This window comes from Stegodyphus dumicola, chromosome 2 (assembly GCF_044657685.1).
Source record: "Stegodyphus dumicola isolate Sdum_Otavi_A_Nest chromosome 2, ASM4465768v1".
NCBI lineage: Eukaryota > Metazoa > Arthropoda > Arachnida > Araneae > Eresidae > Stegodyphus > Stegodyphus dumicola.
Genome location: NC_140769.1, coordinates 175,913,447 through 175,929,442, shown reverse-complemented (window position 1 = coordinate 175,929,442; position 15,996 = coordinate 175,913,447). Strand labels below are relative to the sequence as shown.

General features: G+C 29.7%; 1 protein-coding gene across 7 annotated transcripts in view; it reads left to right on the top strand.

Moving 5' to 3' along the window:
• The window catches only part of LOC118186983 (sodium-dependent dopamine transporter-like), a 388,447-nt gene extending 380,634 nt beyond the window's left edge, over window positions 1-7,813 (top strand). For all 7 annotated transcript variants that reach the window (XM_085811464.1, XM_085811463.1, XM_085811465.1 and 4 more), the window contains one exon: window positions 3,128-7,813. In XM_085811464.1, coding sequence (XP_085667590.1) covers window positions 3,128-3,151 — 24 coding nt within the window. In that variant the 3' untranslated portion in view covers window positions 3,152-7,813. The remainder of the gene's footprint in view (window positions 1-3,127) is intronic.
• The last annotated feature ends 8,183 nt before the right edge of the window (window positions 7,814-15,996 follow it).

The window sequence follows — 15,996 nt, the reverse complement described above, 5'->3', positions numbered from 1 at the left end:
TTTGATAAAATGCAAAGATAAATAAAAATTTAATAAGCGATTTTTAATATAATTTTATTACTAAAAATAAAATGTTAAAGATCAAATTTCTACTGAAATCGTTGTTCAGTTACATAAAAAGTACCGTAGCCTTCTTATTTAGGGGTCCGGTGCGCTCCAGCTAGAATTATGAATGATGTCTAAAACTAAGAAGTAGAGGAGCCTGGCTCCAGTACTTCTCAGTTTCTGAGGCAAATCGTAATTATAGCCGGAGCCCTAAATAAAAAGGGTCAGGACTTTCTTTTATGTGAGCGAAACACTGTTTCAGCAGACAAATTTTACTTTAAAAATAAATATACTTTTAAAATCGATTATAACTTCGAATTCATGCCTGTCGTTCTTTGGGGAACAAACACTTTGACTGAGGTTATGACTTTTAAGGAAAGAAAGCACACATCCACATGCTCGAAGGCTTATTCTCATAGTAGTGCAATAAATTTACGAAAGCGTAAATGTTTAAAATGTTTTGTTCCCGAAAATATTAACAGTGTTTACCTTGATTTTCTAAGTCAACTGCTAGTGACCTTTTTGCAGAGCTTCCGCAGACTTACACTATGTCCCAAATACGGGGGACAAAAATTGTCACTAATGCACACCTTACATTTGTTCTCATGTTGATTCGGGGGAAATTTTTTTGCTCAGTCGCATTCTGCTTGACAGCTAGAATTACTCGTATATTGGCAGAGGATGGCGGTAAGAAAGCTTTGGATTCTTCTATCATTGTTTTCGAAGTGACAATTTTCTATTAAAATCTCTTTCCATACTCTCATACTGTTTCTAGCATTCCCTCTATTTTCATTAGTGACGCTTTAAACGTTTTACTTTTTTCTACTGTTGTGCTAGAAAAAGAGTAGTCCCCCCTCCCAACGAAATAGTATATTAAACTCTAAATTCAGCCGAAGGCCGGCTGATCTGTTTCTTAATTTCTGTATGAAAGAGTAAGTCCAATCGGAGCACCAAATAAGACGAGATCCGATATTTTATTTCTTTTATTTAACTATTTATCATTAATTTAATAATTTATTAAGTTATTTAACTATTTATAATTAATAAATTTTTATTTTAATTATTAGTTATTTTATTTATTAGACGGCTTTTCTGTGGGCTCCGGCACTTTTGATTTTAGAAATTAAGCCCTGTATGAAGTACAAATTTAATTTCAATAAAAACGTATAATGCCAATCAGGGTGTTGTATTTCCTTTTTATTATATATTCATTACAAGCTGATAACTGAGATCAGAACATTATTTGATCAGTGGTCAATATGTAGTGTGGTGGTATTCTTATAGCAGACAATAGCCTGCAACCTAAAGAACTCAAATTGCTTCAAAGCATCGAGTATTATCATTTTATCTTAAAGAACAAGCATCGAGTATTATCATTTTATCTTAAAGAACAAATTCATTCAAAATACATTTAAAATATTCAACTAATAAATTTCGAATACTTCTCACAGACAATGAAAACTCCAGCTTTCAACACACTTAACTAATGTATTACATATCTCTAATTATTATCTTCATTAATTATTAGCTATCTCTGAGAAGCTCAAAATTACCTATGCTATAAATCGTCCAAAATGGACATAAAACTGCTGGATCTCGAAATTACGTATGGAAGAAATTTAGTAATCATTCAGTTATTAATATACTGAGTTATTATATTAACTGAAAGATGAAAGCTGTTACATACTTCACAATATTGTAGGAATTTTTTAAATGATCTTTCATGCATTTCAAAGCAATGGAAGGGGATAGTCTACTTATCCTCTCTTAGCATTATTTAATGGAGTTTCGTAAACAATCAAAAGTCGTTCATTCGGACACCCATAATCCGGAATGATCTATAATCCGAACCTCAAAGCTACAAACTTTCTGCGCATGCGTCGCGTTGACGCATTCGCGTAAGACCTTTACGGCTGCGAATATGCGTGTGCGCATGCGCAAAATACGTTTACGAATGCGCGTTTAATGTGTAACGGACGGTATAAGCTAAGCTAAAATTATCTAATTCGGTTAATGTTGCAGATTGCGTTGTTCCTTGATCTTCGAATTGGATCCGGCTTATTATTTTTTGCAGACTGTTAGAGCAATTTTATAAAAGTAAGCTTGAACTTTCGATTATGTTAAAAAGAATTTCCGATTCTGGAGCTGCCAAAGGATCTACAAAGCGAAAGGATGTTTCGATGTCCATCAAACAAAACGTGGAATTGCTGCAAAAAAATGGATAAAGGCACATCCTTTGTTTCTCTAACCATTCCGAAATCTGTTTATCAATTTCATTCTGCTCTGCGGCGGGGGAGGGAACGCCGCGGCGCGCAATGAATTGGAAGTTGATCTGTCAGCACTATCCTATCTTTAGGACAGATGTTTTTATTTTATTTGGCTTATAATTCCTTACTAAATGTAGTATTTCATCTCGATGTACTCCGTCTTTGATATGATTTAAATCAAATTCCTCGTCATTATAATTCGCTTCCGATAGCGAAGAAAGTGACACAAAGGTTATTGAAAACGAAAAAATTTCGATTGACAAATTAGTCGGTATTCTTGACACAGCAATTATAGGACTTAAACAGCGGAACATTGTAACAGAACAAGAAATTATGTCTGTTTATAGAATTATAGAGAAAGTATTATCACATAAAAAACGAAGCAACCTAAACATATTACACTGAAAGAAATGTTCAATAAAGTAAACAAATAAATATTAAGCTTTTATTTTTTAAAACCCTTTAGATCATAATTGTTCTTTATTTCATAAATTACGGTTTCATATTTTTAATTTTATAATTTCTGCATGCCATCTTACCAGATTTAAACTGATGATCTATAATCCGGAAAAATCGATAATCCGGAATCGCCGAAGTCCCGATGAGTCCGGATTAACGACTTTTGACTGTATTTATTAGTTATTAGTCTATTAGTTAAGTTGAAACATTCATTGTTTCACAGATACTGTGCACGCATTTCTGCTTGGCTGTTGGCATGAGTAATGATAGGATTATTTTTTTATTTCACTAATTACTTTAAGTATTAAAATCTTTGCATACAACAAATAATAATTACTTTGTGCTTCTTTTCGCAGCTGGAACATTGGGCTAATGTTTAATAGAAAACGTGAGACAACTATTGCAGTCAATGACTCAAGCAAGTCTTTTCTTGGACACAGTGGTAATAAATGACAAGTATATGTAAAGCACATTTTCACAAGATGAATACGGGTCAGTCATTTACAAGTGTAACAAATTCATTTACAATTGTAAATGCCCATCCGAAGTACCATCCATTACATTAAAAGATTTTGTTTATTCAGTCATGGTAAAAATTGATAGCTATGCTTACAGAATACATATAAGCATTATAACCATCTGTCAGTACCCATTTTTTGTATCCAAAGTATAGTTACCTACAAGCAAAATACCTTGTGGTGAAAAGAAAAGCCCATGTATGTCTATCAAGCTTTTTGCCAAACAGGATAAAACTATAATCACATCTTATTAGAAGGAAAAAATAACTGAGATAAAAGTTCCAGTTATATAAAATACTGTCTCTGCATTTGAAATTATCACATTACAAAGCACTTTATAATTCATGAAATTTAGTTTTGTCTTTAAAGAAATATTCTGTGTAACTTTAAGACTTAAAATGTTTATGGTAGTTGAAATGTAGAGAAAACTGAAGAAAATTCATCTTCAGAGTGACACCATTCTTTAAAGTTCTTTGTGAGCTTAATTTCGAAGAATTAATGAACTACGGGAAAACTTCATCTTTCATACGAATGAGGACCAAGATGTTGTTTTATTTTATCAGTTTTTCAGTATACTGTTTTAGTTGTGTCATATAGCAAGAAAATTCTACATTCATTGGATTCATGAGAAACAATAGTAATTGTGGCGCAGTTGGTTCTGTTATCCAAGCAAAAAAGCAAACAAAAAAAAAAAAAACACTTGATGTAACTCACACATAATGATCTGATTTTATAGGATGGTTATCTTTATGTGGTAGGTATATATTCAGCAAGTAACAAACTATATTTAATATGTTTATACACTTATGATCTATAAAATACAGAAAAATCTACGGCTATTAGGAAGCTGTTCTTCATTGTTACCAATACTGTCATTTTACAAATATCAAAACACAGTTCATACACGATGTATTAACTGTGTTTTGATATTTGTTATAAAATGTGAAATTTCAGTATTGCACTCTAAATGTAATTAGACCTGTTTATACAGCCCCTTTCTGCAAGAAAACTGAATGTATGAATTCAAAATAACCAATTTTGCTATTGTTATAGTAATCATTCTACCTCTTTATACTACCTATTTGCATAGTAAAACTGTAGAGTTATGTATTGTTGTTTGTGACCTTCAGTCATCTTTCACTTATTTATTCTTAAATTCTGAAAATTACTGAAAACTGAAATAGTTGAAAGTGATTGCATTGTTTCACATTTTGTATTCATCTTTACTGCTAAGTAAAAATAAAATTGGTAAAATAACATATTTTGAAAATAATACCCAGGTTTGCATAATTATGTGTTAAAGATCTGCTTGGAAATTTTGATGGTCATCCATGTCTCATATTTAGAAAAATTATGCGCATGGAATGCAAAAAATTGTACCCATTTGTAAGAAATATTGAAATTAGTAATATAGTAGCAGTATATGTTTATTTTAAAATACTAGTAAGTCATTCTGGTGATTTATACAGTAACACTATGATTTCTTATACAGAACAACAGACAATTATTAATATATTAAGTTCTGCCACACATGCCCTGCCCGCAGCAGAATCTTGTCACGTAGGCATAGTTTTAATTACATCTACAGAATGTACAGAACTTTGTTTGGGAAATTTTGTTAGTGTATGATCAACCCATGGTGTTGATAATTACGTGGTCATTAACAAAAACATATCTTAATAAATATGACACATTTTTTTTAACTTGAAATACAAGACCGCAATTAAAAGGCTTGAATTATGACAAGAATGATGACCTCACTGATCAAAATAATTTTGAATTACTCTATAAAATTTTTTTCATTTGAGTTAGGATAGATAGTGCATCTTCAATCCATTATTTTGTGACTGTATCTGCAAATCAAAGTACAAATGTGTAAAACCTGTAGACGATAGTTAATAATAATGATGGTTTCTTCTTTTATGTATTTTAAATACAAAACACATTGAAATTAGTGATATCATCACTGTTATACTGATATTAAATAAATAATTAATCTCAGAATACAAAAATATCACTTAAAAATGGAAATACTCTATATCACCTTCAACGAACATATTTAGATTTCAAATACTTTTTAAAGATGCAACAGAAGTGTATTAAATTTTCAAAATATTTAACACTACAAACACTACAAGTTTTGTTTAAACTAAAACAAAACTTATAGTGTTTATATTTAACACTATAAACTCAGTTCTGAATATTTTATTAAATGACTGTATATAATATTTTATTAAAACACTTTTATTAAAGAACATTTTATCAAAGAATGACATACTCAAAATTTCATCTAAAGGTAATATTGATCTACTCTCTTTGGTTTGAACAAATGATTTAAAATATAGTTTCAAAAGCATTAAATTTTTCTTCCAAAAATTTATATATTGAAATAAATTATTAATATTATAATCAACTTGCTCCTCAAAACTTTTACTTTCTTTAAAAATTTTAATGAACTAGTTATTTTTAAATATTTACCCTTTTTAATATACTAAATAAATCAAATGTAAATGAACTTAGGTCAGCAACAAGAATTTCCCTTCTCATTTTTCCTCATAAAAAACTCATTTTCAAAAAGAATGTTAAATTCTGGTTTTTTAATTGTTATAGTAAAACAAATATTTATTTATTTCAATATTTAAAAAAATTAGCTTCAACATCTGTTCACTTTCAAAATTAGGTATAACATTTAGTTACACATTTTACTACTGAACATAAAAATCAAAACAGGAATTCAAAAATTCTTATGGTTAAATTACAGTATTATTACAGATTTAAGCCAGAGTAAGGTTTTAAAATTAAAAATTGGAAAATAAAGAATTATGTTTTAAAAAATATAAGCTATTCCTTTCAAATTTAAACCACACTCTAATTTTATGTATTAAAAAAGGTGGCTTAAATTCAATAAAATAAATTTTAATTTTAAAATAAGTTTAAATAACATTGCATTTTTTGTTTTACAAAATGTTTGAATATGTAGGGCATTTCAAAAGATTGTATGACTAAATTCTCTAAAGCAACTGGTTTTAGACCTAGAGCTTTATTTTAAGACATAAATCAAATCAGAACACTTATAAATAACAGCAGTTATGATAACATGACATCTTTTTTACGTATATGATGTAAACATAACATATACATAAAAAAATGCATTTTTTACACATCTATACATTTTTACGTATATGCTTCAATTTTTGAAGTTAGTTTGCTTCTCATTCTACTAAAAGGCCCACAGAAAAAATATTCAATCTTTAATAGGTAAAATTAGTGTACAAAAAAATGTCATGATTATATGATTTAAGTCATGTCCATCAAAAGAAAAAGTTTACTTAACCTTTTAAGCAAAGCTTTTTAGATCAAATTGTAAATTTCCCTATTTGCAAAGCATTTATTACCTTGATACACACAGTCAATGCTTGCTTTAACAACCACTTTTAATGACCACTACAAAAAATCAGCAACTGATTAGAATATATTAAATCTATTTTCGCTACAATAATCATTTAAAACTTTTTTTTTTTTTTTTTTTTTTTTTTTTTTCAGGACGCGATGGGTCATTGTAAGTGCCAACTGTATAATAATTTAATAAATTGTTATGACGAGAATGATTTCTGAATTTGAAAGGAAATACAAGAGGAAAATATTTTAAACAAGGAAGTTTTGGGGGGGGGATATGATGAACATGCATACCATATACAATGCCAAAACATTTACAGTGTTATGGGTCATAAAAAAATCCAATTTTATTAACTAAAAAATTTTCAGATTTAGCATTCCTATAAATGGTAGTTTGAAATTTAATACTTTTAAATGAATATCCAATATAAAAGGTATCTTTTTATAAACTTGCCTTCAAAAATTTAACATGTACGGGTATTCTGTCCCCAAAACTTTTAATTAAAGATACCTGGGTAACTTTAGCAGCAAAAGGACAGATTTTTTCCATTTAATTTCATTATGAAAAATATTTGTCTCGTTCATATCCTCCCCATTTAACTCATATAAAAATTTAAGAGTTAAAAAGTATTACATAATTAAATATCTAGTAGTCCATTACTTGTTCATTTTTTAAACTGAAAACCATAGGTCTTCAACTACGATTCACACTGTATTTAGTTATATAATCATTTTGAAATGGTCAGTATAAGCCAAACAAGAATCTCGTCATTCATGTCAAGTAACACAAATATTAAAATATGGATCGGAGCATATTAAAAAGTTTTATTTTTCTTGCAATTCAATTCATACAAGCATGAAGCATCTTGATCTGAATCAAGACTTTCAAGTCATTTGGGGATTTGAAAGAAAAAAGAAAATTACATGCATATATTATTTTGATTTTGCATTTTAATTCATTTTTCATTGTATGTACTTAGGAAACAAATGCTATAAGAGTTGTTTCATTTTTACTGTTATGTTATCTTGTTCAAAAATTTCTGTTGTAACCATGTGAATGCATTCTTCAAATTAACAAGTTATTTGTACACATTTATCCTTTTTAATAAACTAAATTTTGTGCAAGTGCATATTTTATTTTAATTAAATGTTTTTTCAGCAACCATTTCCACAAAAATTCCAATGCAAAACTGTTAACACAGTTCAGTAGAGCCAAGATTTGCCAAGAAAATATTCCGAAAAGGATGGTGCTTAAATTTAACATAAATTGTAATTATTTTCTCAATGGACACACAAAAAAAAATACTTTTTAAAAATTAATAAATGCACAAAAACAGATAAATCTATTTTAACATTACTTAAAAAATCAGTATCATACAAGTTCTGAAAACCTATACTGAATTTAAAATTAGGTAAAATGCAACTTTGGATTGATGTTTATACTAAAAGTTCTATGCATTTTGAATGAATCAGATATAGTTCTTGAAGTAGTAAAATATTTTCAATAAAAGAGAAATTTTGCTAAGTTAAACATGTTCAGTACAGAGATTATCATATCATTAAAGTATGCCTATATTCATCATTTATGCATCTTAATAAGCTGTCATTTTTGGCAGCTGTTTCTAGTTCATTCTGCAGATCTAATTTATCTTTCAAATTATTGCAGTACAGTTACAAATTATTCATCAGTGTAGCAAATTTAATTAACGCAATATATAAACCACTTAATTGGCACACTACCATTTATATACCTTTATCATAATTAAAAAGAGATTCCCATATACTATGAACTTAAACTACAGTTTTTAATCACTCATTTTAATATTTTTGAAACAACTTCAGTTACATTTATGATCTGAAAGGGACATTAAAATTCCAAAAAATTAAAAGAGCATTAAAAAAAAATTACTGAATATCAGAAGTTTTCATTACATGCAAAATGTTTTATTTGTTTCATTTGAATACCAGATCAAAATGTAAACTGTTAGACATTGATTACTGTAAGATATCAGATAGCTGACACTGATTAAATACCTACTCTTTATCACACATATCGCACTTCCATCATTACATTTTTCCTCTTAAAAATGCAAACATACAATCAGATCCCCTCTATCACATATGGCAAGTTTACCATTAAATAACTAAAAATGTATTAAAGTACAACTACTAAAGGGAAACGTGTTTTAAAATTGTTGTTGTACACACTGTTGTACAACACTTATTTAAAAGTTACACACCAGCAAGTTCAACATTCAAGTTGACCTTTTATACAAAGTAGCTTAAAGTAAAAGATAAATTTTACTTCTATTTCAAAACCTACAGAATGTCTACTTACTGAAAAGATGGAGAATATTATTTAAAACTCAGGAAAACTTTAACAAGTAATTATAACCATCACACAAAAAGAGTTATAAAGTTTACATCTGGAATTATTTGCAATAAATTATGCTTTCATGCAGAAGCTGAAATATTTTGATAAGAGTTTCTTTGATGGAAAACAGGTGGAAGGAAAAAGAGCAAATTTTTCTTAAAAACTTAATGCACAAAATGCAGGTTAGGTTGTGAAGTAATGTCTCAGTATATTCTTCACATTCAATTGACTATTTATATACGATACACTTTGCATAAAACACATATCAAGTTATTGATTAAAAGAAACTAAATTTTCTTAAGATTAGCATCAGCTATTTATGCACCAAATTTCATTGGATCTTATTCATTATAACAAGAGGTTTTAACACTTAAGCAGGCATTTTATTTACTCTAATGATCCTGATATTATCACATAAAGCATTCTTGTCATTTAGTATCACCTTCATTATTTTCAGGTATATGTAATAGAGATGGTTTGGTTTGGTTTGGTTTGGTTTATTTAATTGTGGCAAAGCACACTAGAGCTATCTGTCTAAGGGAAGGGATGTCTTTGTGGAGGACTTTCTAAGGGAAACTGGCTCATATACATGTTACACATGGGAAAAACCACAAAAACGTCTATGCAGCCAGCCCGTTCGCGGGATTCGAACCTCCTACCGAACTACCAGTCTTCAGCGACTTTACCACTCAGCCGCTTGTGGGCTGTAATAAAGATGATTATTATCTTTCAGATTGTTTCACTTTGTACTGCTGGGTATTTTTGACTTCATGACTGCATTTCAGTTTTTAAATTTTTCAGGGATTAGTTGGATCTCAGTTCATTTTTATAAACAAGAATATTCACCCACACTGTAATCTGATGGATGATTTTCTGAAAAGTGAGGATATTAGCTGGATGTATTGGCCAGCTAAGCATCCAGACCTAAGCTCCATTGAACATATCTGGACACTCTTGGAAGGGCAACTGCAACTTGTCTTTTCGCTAAACCTGAAAACAGAATGCAGCTGGGATGAAACTAACTGCCACAGTGACTCATAAACTGCCTCATTTCCAGTATGAAATCAAGTTGTGAGAACTGAACGGTTGTTAACCACCTTTTTTGTGCAATCCTGCAACCTCCATTCCGCAAATTTTTGCATTGAAGAACGATACACATGATCATGCATGTGTTCATGACTGTTATATGGTATATGTTTTTAGTATTATATCAGTCCAAACCAAATTTCATCAAAATTTGTCAATCAGCTCTGGAGATAATTGACCAAATGTGAAAATTCTCTTAATTTTGAGCACCACTATAGAAACATGGAAGTGGGAAATAGTAATATTATTAGATAATACTAAATAAATCATATATAAAGTTCTGAAAACTGTTAATCAATTAGAATAAATATTTTGTAAAATACCATAAGCTTTCTGCAGTCTGACTGTCGCCAATGTAATAGTTGAAAATCGTGATGTTTTGGTTGTTCCCTTTTCCCTTTTTTCAGAAACATTTCTCTGCAATTTATGTCATAAATGCTTGAATGATTTAAGTTCCTTATATACATAGATAGCCTTAACAAATTACGTACTGATGGTGATTCGATGCAGTGTTACATTTCGATTACACTGTAACTGATCGATGTGCCCTTGTACTGCATTGCCTCAGACCAGATGGTATGATTGCAGAATGCAACATGATCTCATACATGAGACTATATTGACTAGAGAAAGAATGGAATTTTGAGTAATTAAGAGATGAAGTATAGATTCATGTGCTTGAAATTTAGAAATAATTTGTATTATGCGAACCTTTCGCATAAAACTTTTATGAAGTATAATGTTAAGACACCTGATTTACTGGGCTTATGAAATAATTTATTCATATACTTGAAGATATGCATTGTTATTTCTCAGATGTATGAATAGCATAGCCTCAGATTTACTGACACTGATCTTTCATGGCTGAAGCCGACTCCAGTGCATGTACATTATTTTATAGTGTGTAGGTAACTGCATACACTGCTAGTGTAAAGTTCAAAATATGAGATATGCTATTTGCAAAAATACTAAATAATTTATAACATAAATGAATAAATAAAAATAGTTAAAACTAAATATATAGATAATATATTTAGTTTGTTATAATTATTCTAGATAATGATTAAAGCAATAACAATTTTTACTATTCATATGTATTAAATAACATATATATTCTAAGAGAGGGATTATTATCAACTGAGAATAATTTTAATTTAGAGAAACAATGCCAGATTCTTTCAAGTAAGCTCCTTTCTAGAGAAATATAAATTAGTTCTGGATATTTTTGTTCCCTTTCTTAATGATACAATTATTCCTTCCAAATACTTTTATGTAAAAATATATATAAATAAAACCCTTAAACAGTAGCATATTCTTTTGCTTCTACAACACAAGACACAGATATGATTTGTAAAATCCTGGATTTTAATATCTCCATATTTAAGCTATAGTTCAAAAAGTTTTAATATTATAATGGTGTCACCCATCACCTTTTAAATGCTGCTACACATATTACAGGACATCTTTTACGTATTGGCTAATTGCAATTTATAGTTTCTAGCTTTAAAGAAATGCTAAATATATTAACCCCTTAACTGCCGCGGGCGTATATATACGCCTTGCTCAGCCGATGCGTTAACTGCCCCAGATGCGCAGCCGATGCGTTAACTTTGCGAATAATTTTAGGTGTAGCAGCGCAAAGCAAATGATAGCAGTTTGGAAGGACGTATATATACGCCTGGGGCAGTTAACGCATCGGCTGAGCAAGGCGTATATATACGCCCACGGCAGTTAAGGGGTTAAGCATGTAAACGAATGCTGAATTCAAACAGAAACAAATTCAGAATTTGTATGATACTGGTCTGATAAGCAAGTTTCAAAGAGACTACAAGTGCACGTACATACAAAACTTTCCATTAAATATCAGAACTTTTATTTTGTTGTATATAATGCATTAAATTGTCTTGCTCAGAGATTGGATCACAATGTAAATGATGAAATATGAAAGAAATGAAGTGCCTGAATAATGTTAAATATGTTCCATTTGTAGCATAATTGTTAAGGCTAAAATTCTATTCAAGTGTGTTGCAGATAAAAGCTATGTAGCTCTAGCCTGGAACATCACATCTAAGTATGTATATCTATATACGTTATTTCTTCGAATTTTTTACATCAAAATAAAAGTCACTCACAGTTGCTACCCCCTCTTTAAACCTTAATTATTTCAGTGGTTTTATAATTCTGAATGTTAATTTTTTAATTGGAATATAACCTTTCATTCTCTGTGATTAAATTTTTAAATCTCAACATTAATCAGAGTCATGCAACTCAAAGTGTTTAGGATTCATGAAAGCAATATATTCTGATGAATGAAATATACGTTATAATTTTTTAATCATTCACTGAAATTTGAAACCAATTATCAAAACTTCAACAGAAAAGAATGAATTTATACAATGATGATTGATGCACATAGCAATAGCATAACATTCACAGCACTATTTCCTATGAAAATGTAAATAAAAGATAATTGGGGGACAGAAAACAGGAAAAGTCAACTTTTACCTCTGCTAAAGAGAATAAAAAGTACAACTTTAAAAAAATATATCCCAGGGAAAGAGCAGTATAAAAACAAATACAAAGAATTCCAAAAAACAGGAAATTAAGTAGTTCCACAATTAAAATACAATATGTAATGGGGGGAAATGATCAATATTTAGATAAGAAAAACTTTAAACTCTTTTTTAAAAAAAAGGATTCCATTGACATGAATCTTTATCTGTTCATATGGGAATTATGTCTCATCCACATGTCATGGACCTTTAGCTGCCCTCGAAATCGATTGAGTGTTTCAATATACTTACGCTAAATACAAGGTTGTTTTTACGATTTTGATTGTCACATTAGTGTGTTTCTCTTCTAGTCTGATATATACATGTTTGCATTTTGTGAAACGTAATGTTTTGTATAAGCATATAAAGTTCAAAAACACAAAAATTTCCAAAAGTGTCCACAATTTTGGTCACCACTGTATAGTGGGATTCAATAAAGTAAACAAATGGGTTGAGTCTAAGCAACGTTTTTGTTTCTTTCGAGTGACTTTCTGAGGGAGAAGTATCTCATGTTAGTATAGTTTTAGTTAATGTCTTCCTTTCATAAGTAGAGTAGGATGTTCTTTCCTTTGTATGAATGTAAATCTTTCAGGTTTTATTTATTTATTTTTTTTTTTTTAAATTTGTTTAAGTTGTCAAAATGAAAGTGATATTTATTAGAAGCTAAGTATACAGTTTTATTACTTATCCAATTCTGACATGGATATTTTATCAGATTCAGAACTGCTTCCTGCCTCAACATCTGCTTCATATGTAAGTGACAACTTTGATAAGGCTGTAAATCTTTTAGTGATTTTATATCCTAAATGATTTACAGCTGCATGCTTACCTGATATTAATTACAATAAAATAGTGGTGACTGTGATTATGGAATAGACTGTAACTGTGATAAAGAATTTTTTTCATATTTTTATGACAAATTAATTACAAAACAAACAAATAATTTTGCAAATTTTGACCTACAAAGAGTCCAAACCTCAAGATTCTCCTGGTATTTCTCATTTCAATCCCCCATCGTCTGAAGAAATGATTTTTTTAGCATTAAATATGCTAATGGGTATAATAATAATAATAAAAAAGATCTAAAAATGTACGTAATTATACATCAGATAATGCATTTTTGTCAAATTTCTTAGCAAAATTAGATTTAGCAAGTGAGCATCCCCCGCCCTCTGGAGACATCACAGAAGCTCAGCAATAGCATCTCACAATAACACAGCAGAGATATTGGGATGCAGTCAGGAAGGGATGAACTCACCAGTTACAACCAACCATAATGGATTCTTCCATGCTGTTTTTATCTCATTTGTTGACAGAAGTTGGCATCACCGACAAATTTATTTCATAAATGAAAAGTGCTCAAAATTAAAGAAGGCTAAAAATTCAATGAAAAAATAAGGTGTAACAACACCTTAGTATTTAGTTTAAAAATACTTACCCACAACATCATAAAAGAAATAATGGAATGTATTTTAATGGTGGAAGTATTTTAGATTATAAGGTTTTAGGTAAATGCTTATGTTTTTACAAATGGGCCCAGACCCCATATTTTTAATTCCATTACCTACACTGCCAAGTTTACCAACAGGCAGTCTTAAATTGCATATATAATATACAAATGCATGCATCTATAAGACATATATATAAGAAAAATGATTATTTAACACTTGAGTGATGAAAGCAGGTATTTTAAGAAAAGAACTACCTTAGTGTTTAGATTCATACCTACTTAGTTTTAAGCATACAGAGTGGCAGAACTAAATATCCCAATGTTACAAAACTAGATTAACATTTCTATTGGATGACTGCAAAATTTTGTAACTTATCTGAAAACAAAACATTAACAATAAACTAAATTTCTTTACATATGATATAATCATCATCATTTCTATAATTATCTATGAGTTTTTTATGAGCTTGTGGATTTCTTCTTTATCGAAACTACAAGGAAGAAAGAAAACATTTTAACTTTCAGCAAAGTAATAAGGTAACTTCTGGCAGCTTCCACAGAATTACAGTTTTTGTCATTAAACTACTGAAAAGAACTGAGATAAAATCTGGAGGAAGATAGAAAAAACAAATGGTGGCTGAAGCTTTTTCTCTTTTAACTCCAACTTTTGGGCATTGCTTTGACATGCAGTCTGCTGTTATTATGACAGATAACAATCATATGCATTCGAGGGGCCAAAATCAATACTTTTTTTGAGAATTTCCAATTTACATTTGATAAAATACTCACCACAACAGTTTTGCCCAATGGATCCCTTGCAATTTTACCTGACAGAAAACAGCAATAATTTCGTTCCGATTTCTATTGCATTGCATGCTCTTGTCTAGGATTAATTTGTCATCACTTGTTATGATTCAGTCTAAAAATAGCTCTACTTATGCATTGAACAGAGAAATAGAATCCATAGTATTCTTTTAAATTACATAATGCACCACAAATGTATTCCAGTTAGAAGAGAAGTTTCTATAAATGCTGAAATGAAGCAACTGTTAATCATGTGTCTTTTGATTATTTCCTCAGTTGTCATCCTTAGGATATTCTCCATTAAAATGAATAGAATGTTGCCATTTTTGCTGGCAGGTTGTCTAAAATGATGTGTTTCATTCAAATTAAGTTGCTTTTTAGAAATCTGCCACACCAATTAAATGCTAAGAGCAGTCCTATGATAAGAACAGAAGCACATTCAATATCTTTTTTGTGTCCATGTGTGTGTTGTGGCTCCAGCACTCACTCCTTTCCAAAACATAGTATGATGCAAATGTAATTTTTCATTATTCATTTTAATAAAATTCCCTCATGAACAAATCTACATATTTACTCAATAATATATGTCTCTAAAAAGATTTGCCATGTTCCTAATTATTTATTAGTATACACATAGATCACATAGATATTTTTTGTGGCTATGTCCCCTCCGACACCCCATCTATAAAAACAATGTATGAAATTTATTTTGCATTCATCCAAATATACTGAATTGAATCCAACTTTATGAAAATATCTGATGATTCAGCAAAACAAATTATCCCCCACATAAGAGCCTTGTTAACACAGGAGAGGAAAAAATACCATACTGATATCACAGGTGGCAATAACTATAACTTTAAAAAGAAAGCATTTTTATGCTGATAATCAATTTGGACAGTTAAAAAGAACATTAAATTTCAAACAGCTTTTGGCACATGAAATGCATTCCAAAATCTTTCATAACATTTTTTTAAATGCTTTTAAAATTTACACGTTCTACTTTTAATGAAAATTTGCACAGTTAATTGTAATATATCTAAAG